Source organism: Phalaenopsis equestris, unplaced genomic scaffold (genome assembly GCF_001263595.1).
Source record: "Phalaenopsis equestris unplaced genomic scaffold, ASM126359v1 Scaffold000434, whole genome shotgun sequence".
In the NCBI taxonomy this organism is placed as follows: domain Eukaryota; kingdom Viridiplantae; phylum Streptophyta; class Magnoliopsida; order Asparagales; family Orchidaceae; genus Phalaenopsis; species Phalaenopsis equestris.
Genome location: NW_018164875.1, coordinates 691,620 through 704,152, shown reverse-complemented (window position 1 = coordinate 704,152; position 12,533 = coordinate 691,620). Strand labels below are relative to the sequence as shown.

General features: G+C 34.1%; 1 protein-coding gene across 2 annotated transcripts in view; it reads right to left on the bottom strand.

Annotated features, from left to right (window-relative positions):
- LOC110027657 (UPF0613 protein PB24D3.06c) overlaps window positions 1-9,692 on the bottom strand; it is a 50,598-nt gene extending 40,906 nt beyond the window's left edge. For both annotated transcript variants that reach the window (XM_020729168.1, XM_020729169.1), the window contains exon 1: window positions 9,451-9,692. In XM_020729168.1, the coding sequence (XP_020584827.1) occupies window positions 9,451-9,660 (210 nt within the window). In that variant the 5' untranslated portion in view covers window positions 9,661-9,692. The remainder of the gene's footprint in view (window positions 1-9,450) is intronic.
- Window positions 9,693-12,533: the final 2,841 nt, after the last annotated feature.

Below are 12,533 nucleotides of genomic sequence, written 5' to 3'. Positions count from 1 at the left end.
TTACGAATTCGAACGATTCGAACAATTCGAACGATTCGAACGATTCGAACAATTCGAACGATTCGAACGATTCGAACAATTCGAACGATTCGAACGATTCGAACAATTCGAACAATTCGAACAATTCGAACAATTCGAACAATTCGAACAAAAACGAACCGAACACGAACAGACTCTTCACGAACAATTTCGAACACGAGCCTATTTCAAACAAACTATATTTCAAACGAACCGAACACGAACATGAGCACTGTTCGTTCGTGTTCGGTTCGTTTACACCCCTACCCCCACCAGTATCATCAATGGGTACTCCATTATAGTCAGTCATGCACATACAAACAGTCATCACAAACACATGTATTCATCGCATTCAATTCAACATATTATATAAAACATACAACAAATGCATAAGTAACTCAACATTCATAACGATATGACCAAAAAAGAAAATAATATCTCAATCAGAATAAAACACACACAAATATCGTCAACTGCAAACACATTTGAGAATAAACAAATTATTACTATTCTTTAGAAGTACAAGTACTCACCTCGATTACCCATGATTTTAAATATTCTCCTCACTTATCTCCAGTGAGAAACTCAAAGTCAAGTGCATAAAAATTATTATTAATTTAATATATGTTAATATTATTATTTAAAAGCAATTTGCCATATCATATTATTTTATTATTATTATGCTAATTATTATCTTCATTTAACTATTTCTTTTAAAAAATTTAAGCTTAATAAAATATTGATAATAATGTTGATTTAACTTTCTAGTTATGTAGTTTATATCTTTTCTAATAGTCCTTATATACATGCATTTACATTTCTATTGCGTAAAAATTCCTTATTAAAAATACAATTGAACTTAATTAAAATCAAACTCTATCCATTCATAGCATAACACTCTTTTAGTTAAAAAAATTAATTTATTTAAACCTTATTATTAATATATAATAATATAATAAATTTATTTCATCGTTTAAAACCTTATCCTTACCTTCGGATAAAACCTCTCTGCACGCGTGAGTTCTCACAAGGCTCGGCTCAACCACGAGAACTTCTTCCTCCCGCTTCTCCTTCGCACGATATTGCTCGGTCGACCGAACTCCTCCAGTCGAACTCCAAACACACGCACTTCCTCTCCTTCTCTTCTCTGTCGACGCTTGGCTAGGGCCCAATCGCATGCAAAGGAGCTCCTCGTTGGCAAGACAGCGATGCCACCGACTCCTCTTGCGTCATTCTCAAGTAAGTGGTATGCAACTTAAATAGGCAAAAAACACTTCTTCAACTTCCCCAGTCATTCGAGTGTGGTCAACAATCAAGGTAACAAAGCACTGTTTATTAGTGTAGATGGGGGTGCAAGAGGGTTCTCATAAGTCACTGTGAATAAGTGAAAAAAAGAGCAAAAGGCATGTAAGAGGGGTGGATATGAAATACGATGATATTTAGATAATTGAAAAATCTCACATTTGAAGCTAGCTAGGGTTTTAATAGTAAACATTGACACATACAATTATTTAAAATATTAAAAACTAGAATGACACAAATAATAATGCAACATAATAATACATTCAGCGGATCAAGTAAAATTGCAACTACTAGAAGAAGTGTTCTCGTTTTCCGTGTCTTTCTATTGGAAGAAGTAGAGCTCGACTACCCTATTAGTAGTTTCAATCATCTCCTACACGAACGACGATCATAAAAGACAAACAACATGAAAAAAATCACCAATGCAATTAATGTCATCTGTCAATTTACTGACAGATAAAAATTTACACTTCAACGGAAGTACATGACAAAGATTCTAGAGTTAGACCGACTATTAATACAACCAACCCATTAACAACAATGGAATCACATGAGTTATCAATAATTATAACAGTCTCTTTCCCATAGCATGTATAATATGTCGAGAAAGCTTGAGAGCATCTAGTCATGTGGTCAGTGACACATGAATCAATGATTTATGAACTAGAAGAGACAAAACAAGTGAGTGCCAAAGGAATGGAACCTTGACGGACGTGGGAGGTTGATGAGTCGAAAGAGAGTTGATTGGATCCAAGCAGCTTGATTGATTGCTCCATCTGACTCTTAAGAGAGTCGGGTAATTCCTAAGTGTTCCGGGTAGAAGTTGGTTGTGCCATAATAGATTCAGATGTCGTATAGAGACTCTTAGCAGCGAAGGATTTAGTTGAGGGTTTATTCGTCGATTTCTTGTGGAGCTCCCCAAACTTATCACGGGTATGATTGGGTTTGTGACACTAATCACAAGTAGAGTGATTGGTCTGTTATGACGTCGAGGGTTGAGCACTAATAGAGACCAAGACAGATGGTTTGGTTGAAGGAGTGGAAGTGCAAAGCATGACAAGTCTTTAACTTTATTCGTGACGTACCTTGGTGAATGCAACAAGAGTTAAAGGAAGGGGATCTCGACCAAGAATACGACCCCGAAATTCATCAAGATACTTGTTTAGACCCACCAAGAATTGGAACACGCGATCATTATCCAGAATTTTCTGAAAAAGCAAAAGATCCACTAGAGAGTCTCATGTGTAGTCGTAGTAGAGATCACATTCCATCCATAAGGCCGCCAAGTCATTATAGTACTACGTCACGATACTTGATCAATATTTTGCCTCGTGGATCATCTTGGAAACCTCATAAAGTTAGCTTGAGTTTCCTATATCCGAGCAGGTATCCTGAACGGTCGTCCATAGTACACTTGCAAATGTAAGAAACAGATATGAACAACAATTATAATCTCCATGAAATTGATCGGCCAAACATGACCATGAAATTCTTCACTTACCATGCACCATACGTCGAGTCAGTTTTTTGAGATTCACAAATCATCTCTGTGAGATAGTTGAATTTCCTGCGTTCTTTGACAAACAATGACACAACTTGAGATCATTAGAGAAAATTATATCTGTTAAGTTTATGGGTGGTAGTTTTTGTGATTTTCCGATCCTCCGATTTGCAAAGGGATTGAGGTAGTTGTTGATCGTCTAGTGGACTCAAGTACCCTGTCGAAAGGAGGCTCGGTGATGGAGGAGTCCGCCATGATTCTGACTAAGTTGAAGATGAGGACATCGAAAGATTTCGGCTGCAGAAGGCAAAATCAGCGCCAGGTCAGCGACTGAACCTTCAAGAAACCTGCAAGAAATCTACTAGACGACAGAGGAAATCTACATGAAATCTGTAGGGAGATTTGCAAGGCAGAAGGGGGGTTGACGACAAGGTAGATGCCCTGACTGAGGAAATCTGTAGAAAATCTATTATAAGGCAGAGGAAATTTGCAGAAAATCTGCAGGGAGACTTGCAGGGCGGCATAAAGAGGGTCGGCGGCGGAGTAGAACTCTAGGGAGAAAGCTTCAGTGAAGGAGGGGCAACAAAGGAGACCTGCAGGGAGTGTCGACAGCAAGGTAGATGCCCCGGCGACAGCTAGGATTAGATCCTAGGCTCTAATACCATGAAGAAAATCTGAGAATAGAGCTCGACACTTCATTGATAAGAGGAGGGTTATAAATACACATTACAATGCTCAAATAAAAGGAAAAACATACATTTAGAAATAGATCACATAGAAAACACATAAATATGTAAACGGAAGCAAATAAAAGCTAGTAATAACTATAGCGGAACTATGTTAATAATTTGAATAAAACATATATTAGGGTGTACACCAGCTATAATTTAACAATTTGAACACTCAACCATCAAGATATTGTCTACTTTAGCCTAATAACCTCATAGCTTTGTCCCATTGGGGTAAATTCCCAGAGGTGGGGGGTTGGGGGGGAGGGGGGTGTCACCCATCCTCACATGTTAGCACGCTTAACATTGAAGTTTTACCGCTAGACCAAAAGGTGCCCCGATGATTAAGAGTACAATTTCATTTTACTTAAAAAGTTTTATAATCTCCCCCACTTAAGTAGCTGGCGTTCTCGTCCGTTTTCACAACCCGGAATCATTCACCAAGCAGATAAACTTTTAAAGGTGCCCCCTATAGATTCAAGAGGTGGCTCCCACCTTGTAGTGCTTTGTCTCATCCAAGATTCATAAGGTGGCTCACATGGCATAGCATTTTATTTTGTATGACACTTAATTCATATCTTTAGGCTCCTGTAATGCTCTGATATCACCTGAACTCACCCATCGAGATATTGTCCGCTTTGGCCTCACAGTTTTGTCTCAGTGGCGTAACTTCTCAAAAGGTCACTCATCCTAAGAGTGTTACCATGCGAACACACTTAACATTAGAGTTTCTATCGAAACTTCAACCTTTAAACCAAAAAGTGCCTCGATATTTAAGAGTTTGGCTTCGTCCTACATAAGGGGTTTCACATATGACACCTATTTAGTTAAACCTAAAGTAAAAGAGAATTAAAGAAGATGTTCAAGCAGAAAAAGGGAGTAACCAAAGGTTCATAACAGGTTTGAAAAACATATCACACACAAGAAACATTATTTTAATAGTAATCTATTATGTCAATATATGCATTTACCAATAAAAAATATATAAAAATTGTCTACAAGTTCTCAAAATAACTTAAATCCATGTCATGTAAAAGTTCGTTGATTGAGAATACTATGTATAGGAATGACGCTGGTGTCCGGTGACGTGGAAGCTGTCGATACAGAAATAGCCGCATCTGAATGGGTGAAGCCCTGGCTTTTCATTGTTATGGAGTGTCGGTCAGTCCCTTGGGCCCACTTCTAATTATCTTATTATTATAAATTTGCTTTCCAGCAATCCAGGGTTAGTTTTTTCGTGCTTCTGTCAAGCACAACCATGAACTTCCCAATTTCTCCCTTCTAAGGTTGCATCCAATGGCGAGTGGTGCTCCGATTGTATCTCGTTCCAAGGTGGTGATTCTCCTCCAAGGGTCAAGAGGTGCTTCTGCTATATCTCGCTCCCAATGTGGTATTTATCCTCTTCTACCCTTCCTCATGCTTTCTTACATCGCTTTCCCTTCATCCAGTTCATTGTCCTTAAAAAACAATTCAACCACTTTTTTTACCATTATCCTCTACCTCCAATCACCGATCCTCGCTGCCGCCATCCGAAAAAGAGCAAATATGTTGTTTTTCTATTGTCCAACCATCATTCCGGCTTGCTGCCGCATGGAATGCAGACTACCCTGCCGTCCCTACAGTCCCCGCATGGAATGCAGCTACGAGTTTTCACCTCTTTCCACGCATCTCTCTGAAAATGATGATGCATGGCACTACTACAATTTATGCTATTAAATTTTGAAAACTTCATTTTTGTTCTGCATGCTAATGATTAATGGGTGGAATTTGACCTATTGGAGGGGCCACTGCCAACTTTTGGCCCGTTGTTAGTGTCCCTTTTAACTAATTTTAATTATGGCATATGTTTATCTGCCTAACTGCAACTCTAAAGTGAGTGTCCAGGCATGTGTATATTGAGTTAAATTGGATAATAACTTGCCTTTAAAATACGGATTAAATTTATTTATTAATTTTTTTATCAAGTTTGCATTATAATCAAGTCTGAATATTTAATATAGGAAAATTTACATGCATACCACTCAATTCTTTTGTATTTTTGAAGTTTGTTTTGTTGAAAAAAAATAGTTACATTTTTTAATTGATATGAAAGATTTGGGTGGTCTAAAGGTAATAATTAATGTTTTAGGTGCTAGACATGTAAATACATGAGAATTAGACGGTATCATTATGTTTGTAAATGTCCAACATCTAAATGCAGTGCATATTTCTTAAACTCTATTTTTTTACACCGCATTTTTTTCAGTAAAACAAACGCCCTTAATTATGCTTATCATGCCAATAAGGTTCCATACCAGACTTGCACTTAGGTTGAATTAATTTACATTTACAGAGAAAAAATCATGTTACTTTTCCTAATGATGATTTATAGCATGTTTTAACTTCCATTTTGCTACTTTTTTGTTGAAGCACGTATCAATTTTTAATCAAATATTAATTTCACAAAAAATATATATTGATATTTTTTTGCTAGGAATATACCTATAAGAAGATATTGACTGAGCAAAAGATGACATTCAGGATAATCGGGATTGTCTCAATTTTTTTGAGAAAGTATGTGACTTCCTGTAATGGCAAATGAAAAGAAATAATTACATTGTGAATGATAGATAGCTCAATACGATAACTAGTTTTAATAAATTCAACTCTCCCAATACCGAGAAGAAATGCTGTTAAATATTGAATTATTATGTTTAGATTGGTTTGCTTGTTTATCGTATGTTATTTTAATATTCATGTTAAAAAATATTTGATTATTAATTTCAATTATTTAAAATAATAATATATTTCTTATGTCAAGGTTTATTGAATGATTTTTATTTAAAAAGAAAAGAACGAGTGAAAATTGACGTAGATAATCTTTCAGCTGATCCTGCTTTGCCCTTCTATATGGAGTTATGATGTTAATGATAAAGATAGAGTACGAAGAACATATTTGCTCAAAGAACCGCATCACCCAAAAAAAGATGATTTTCCTCAAACAGTGATAGGTACCATTGCTCGGAGATTTAGTTCAACATTGTATGAGGATCATCCAACTTGGTTAGAATATAGAGTGCTAAAAGATACAGCATATTGCCTCTATTGTTGTCTATTTACGCCTCAAGAAGTAGTTGGTACAAGTCAAGGAGGTGGAGATTCATTTGTCAATGAAAGATTTAAAAATTGGAAGAAAAAAGAAAAACTATTAGCTCATACTGGAGATCATAATAGTGTTAATAATAAGGCAAGACACAATTGTGAAGACTAATAAAGAAACAAATACATAGTGTTCCACCATGTGATCGAGTAAAGATAAGAGGGATTAAAAAAAATAAGATTACGTTGACTGTAGTTGTTGATTGTGTTCGATTTCTTCTACAACAAGTATTCTCATTTCGTGGATATGATGAATCATCTGAATCAGCTAATCAAGAAAATTATTCGGAGCTATTTCATTTTCTTGATAATCATAATAAAGAAATCAAGAAAGTTATATTTAAAAATGTCAGCACAAAATTACAATTAATTTCACCAAAATTTCAAAAAGAACTTTGTCAAGTTGTAACTGTTGAGACTTTAGCTTATATCATGAAAAATATATGTGATTATTACTTCTCCATTATTGTTGAAGAGTCTCATGATGTGTCAACAAAGGAACAGTTGGATGTCGTTGTGAGATATGTTGATAAAAATAGACAAGTTATTGAAAGATTTATTAGAGTTAAACATATTTTCTCAACAACTTCAGTTGCACTCAAAACAGCTCTTGAATTCATATTTGTAAAACATTTATAAAGCTTACATAGAATAAGTGGTCAAGGCTATGACGGGGCATCCAATATGTGAGGCAAGTTCAATAGTTTTAAAGCACTCATTCTTAATGATAATTCTCAAGCATTCTATATTCATTGCTTCGTCCATCAGCTTCAGTTACGATTGGTAACTGTAGCAAAAAATTATTGGCAAAGTAAACAACTTTTTGAGTTCACTTCAAGAATCCTAAATACAGTTGGAGCTTCTTGTAATGAGTGATACTCTTAAAATAATTTAACATGAAAAATTATTTTGCATATTAGAGATTAGTATTAATTAGTAGTTGCAGTTTGAATCAAGAAACTACTTTGCAACGAGCTGGAGACACCCGTGTGAGCTCGCATTTTGATACTTTAATTGGTCTCATGAAAATGTATGCAACCGTACTTCAAGTGTTTGATATTATAAAAGATGATGGAGTGTATGATTATAATTAAAGCATGTGTTTTAAGTGATGCAAAAGAGAGTTTTGACTTTGTCCTCACGTTGGATTTAATGATTAATATGTTAAGGGTTACAAATAAATTGCTACAATCTTTACAAAAAAAAGACCAAGATATTGTTAATTTGATGAAATTAGTATATGTATCAAAACAACGATTGCAAATAATGTGAGAGAATGAATGGGAATCCTTATTAAGAGAAGTGTCTCGCTTTTGTAATGTTTTTTAAATTGAGATTCCAAATATGAACTCCTCTTTTAAGGCTCGACGAAGATCAACACGGAGAGGTAAAGAAATTACATCATTATCGTGTTGAGTTGTTCAATAATGTGATTGACATGCAATTTCAAGAGTTGAATAATTGTTTCTCTGAAGCAAGTATCGAGTTGTTTCTCTGTATAGCTTGTCTAAATCTAGGTGATTTATTCTCAACTTTGGAAAAGAGAAAATAATTCATCATACAGAGTTATATCCTAATGATTTTTCTACAGTTGAGTTTGTAACTCTCGATTAACAGTTATTCACTTATATTATTGACATATATTTAAGTGATGATTTCTCATTTTTAAGAGGCATTGTTGATCTGGCAAAACAGCTTGTTAAGGCTAAGAAAGATTGTGTGTATCTTCTCATTTACAGACTTATTACATTGGCTTTAACTTTACTAGTTGCCACTGCTACAGTTGAGAGAGTTTTTTTATTCAATGAAGATTATCAAACATCAATCACTTAGTCGAATAAGTGATGGCTGACTACCATACATTGAGAAAAAAATATTTGACTTTATTTCCAATAAATATATTATGCAGTATTATCAATTAATGCAAAATAGATTGAAAAGTTTATAATCTTCAGCATCAGAAAAAATTTCCTGATGATTCAGATTATCATTCAATGACAATTTTATCAATTGAAGCGCGAGAGAAACATTCAAACATATGTAACAACATTTTTCTTATGTATTTACATGCATACCAAATAATCAAATGCTTCCCGTAGCAGTACAAATGTTAAATTAAGTGGTTTTATACCACTATATAGAAAAACCTAATCAAATGAAGAAAGAAAAACAAATAAATTGCTTCCCGTAGCAGGGCAAATGTTAAATTCAGAGCGCTTGCTCAAGTAATTTGTGAATTAATCTAATTGTACGGGTTAATGGAAGAACAAAAAGCGCATAGGTGTACCCAATGAAGTTATTTATTTCGCAGTAACAAATCTATATTCAAAATTTAACACAATCCTATTCATCATTATTGAACAAAGCATGGTGGGTGGACAACCTCCCTCCCTGCCTAAGAGTGATCCAGATAAATCGTGGCAGTCAGTTTAAGCCATAAGGTTCGGAGACGAAATAAACCATCATAACCAGTACCGAGATCAAGTACTAAAGTCAAATATCTGTATTATATTTCATTTGGATCCGTTGCAACATTTAAAATTTTGGAGAATCAATCGCACGGTCGCAAAAAATACTTCCTTTTTTTTTTAACAATCTAACTAGTCTGCTTGAGTTTTTAGTGCTCTGACTGTCATTATTAGAAAGATCAACCATTTTAACTGTCATCCTGACGAAAATTCAGCGTACTGTAAGCAAATGATAGACTAGCAGCAAACCAGCAACACCCTTTAACCCGCACAAAAAACCTAATCCTCTGCTAACCTGGACAGACTTGGGGCCGTACTTGAACAGAACGCCTGGGAGCTGGTTTTTGCGATGGCCGGAGCTGGAGGAATCACCGGGAAGAGAGACAGCGGCTCCGCCAGTACCGGCGGCGGGGATTTTCGTGGACCGGCCACGAACTATGCCCGAAAACCAGGAGGAGGAAGACGAAGAGGAGGAGCTATGGGCCACTGTAGTCGAGGGATTCATCGCACGAGATCACGGCTTCCTCGCCTGTACCGTCGGATTTATATATCTTCGGGATTTTTTTTACATAAAATAATTAAACAACAACAACCAATAAAATCTTAATCCCACTACCTGGAGTTGAGTTAGATACATGAATCCTTCTTTTCCATATATTCATGTCATGAGATGATTTTTTTCGATAAATTTTACGTTGTCTATTGACTATCTAACGCAAACCTCACTTTTCATATCCGGACTTAAGACCGACAACGACAGTGTTAAATTAAAAATGTCATGAGATGATTTTTTTCGATAAATTTTACGTTATCTATTGACTATCTAACGCAAACCTCACTTTTTATATCCGGGCTTAAGACCGACAACGACAGTGTTAAATTAAAAATTTCAGTGATATATGTATAAATATATAAAATTTATGTGATGTACTTGAAATTTTTTATTTTTTTTACTTTTTTTTTTTGAGAAATTTATGTATTTATCTCACAATTCTTATATATTTACATGTCTAATATTTTAAATTTGATATTTATATTTATAATACAAATTTACATAAAATATACATTTGACCTTTAAAATGTTAATAAAAATAATAATTTAATGTGATGTTAAAAATGTGATTGTTGTGAGTATAAAAATTAAGATTTTGGGGATAGATAGGTAATACATAAAAATTGTGGGGTATTTATGTAAGTGCTCCTAAAGATATGGATGGAGGTAATCTTTAACAACATTACCTTTATTTATTTTAAATTTTTAAGAAAATTTATAATTAAAATTTATTGCATTATTTAAATATTTTTTATTTATTTAAAATTAATAAAAAAGCAATAAAATTTATTAAACATATAAAATCAAATTTTAAAATATTAAAATAATTTTAAGCGTGTGAAAATACATTAGAGATGCTCTTAAAGTATTTTACACAAACTCTTTAATTATATTAATATTTAATATTTGTATATATCTATCATCTTGAATTTTATCATGAGAATATTTATAAGCATGCAATACTATTTTAAATATCTAAATTTATTCACACATTAAAAAAAGATTCAGCCATTACATGAACATCTAATAAATTCAATTATTCATTTTTTTGTCATTTCATCCTATTTATTTCAAAATAATTTGAATAACACCCTTAATTATATTTATAATTAATTATACTAATTTTTATAATCAAGCTAATATAGTTGTTGTGTGTTTAACAAATAAACTTTGTTTTTAACATTTCTACAGCTCAATTCTTTCGCATCAGATAAAAATATAACTATTTAAATTTTTAAAAAGTAATGTATTTATATATATAATTATTTAATTTTGATTTGTCTATGAATCACAACTCAAGCAATAACGGGTAAGATATAAGAGAGATGTAAAAACAGAGAAGAGTGAACAGTAAATTATATCAACTGTGTCGATCTTTACCGGCCTTTTTGGCTAAAATTGGGTTTGTCTACCCTCTTTTATACATGAAATGATCTCATTATTTATAAAAGAGACAATACAATATGGTGATATTATACTTCTGTTCTTGCTTTAATGAGGGTTGTACGGAGTATTCTTGGTATTTTACATATATGAACATATTGCCCGGCTGCTCTCTGGCCCGGTCAATTGAACTTGTTTGGTTTCGGCTTGGTAAGGGCAGTTCGGTAGGCTAGGCAAAGCTTAATTGGTGTTGCTAGTCGGCTGAGCTTATCTAGCTTCAAATTGGCAAGACTGGTTCGGCGGGCTAGGCTTGCTGATCGATTAATTTAGTCTAGTTGTCAACCTTTGATCCCTACATGATGAGCTCATGTCGACAGAGCGACACTAGACTGTCAGGCATAAGGTGAATCACTGTAATCCGATTGATAGCTCGTTCCTCAATGAGGAGAGCCCGAGGGACGTCTATGATACTCTTTGTTGCATTGTTAATTATTGATCCCTTATGAGGAGACTCGTGGGCGTCCATGCGATGGTTGGTGCTATTTGAGGAACTGGATCCTCCTCATACAGGATTTATCAGAAGATTGACTACTGTATTGGATCGACTTTCTTGTAGCAATTGGATCGGATGCCTATTTGCATCCTTTCAGCCCGCATGGTTCAGATTCATTTGATCGTCTTTCTGACTGGGACCACTTTGGCATTGTCGCCTTTTGCCAGGACGGTTGCACTCAGTCAGATAAATGTGCCTCATGCTCTTTTGTTAATGGGTCATCTTCTATCGTACTCTCCTCCTCTAGACCCTTAGATCTCCTCAGGATCAACACTGACACATTTTCGATATACATAAATGAAATTTCCATACTATGATTTAAGCGTGTACTTGGAAAACAAGAACAGGAAGAAGAGCACCACCAGATAGCAAACTTATGAATACCATAAATGTTCACCTCATACATTAGCAACAAAGCTTACATATCTATAATTACAGTTTAAACAAACTTATATTCTTCAAACATCTACAGAACACAAATCAAAATCAGAGGAATAAAAAGTTTTAATATATGAAAAAAAATCTGAGAATATACTGACAGTACAAGTTCTACAATTTTAGATTTGGTTCAAAATTAATACAATAATTAGTAAATTGATTATTCATATATGATACAAATTTCAAAGCATATTCAAGAGTTTTAAAACCAAAATTTTCTCCATTATGGTGCATTTACTTGACACTTACCACAAAATTCTTATATATTTGCATATCTATCTCAGATATTTACATGCATATCATTCAAATTTTTAGCATCACAACAAATATAACATTATTACTAACTTTTAAAAAAGTGAAATACACATTTTCATTCATATATATATAACATCTATGCATTACAAATGTAAATATTAAAATTTAGGTGTTAGATACATAAATACATAGGAAT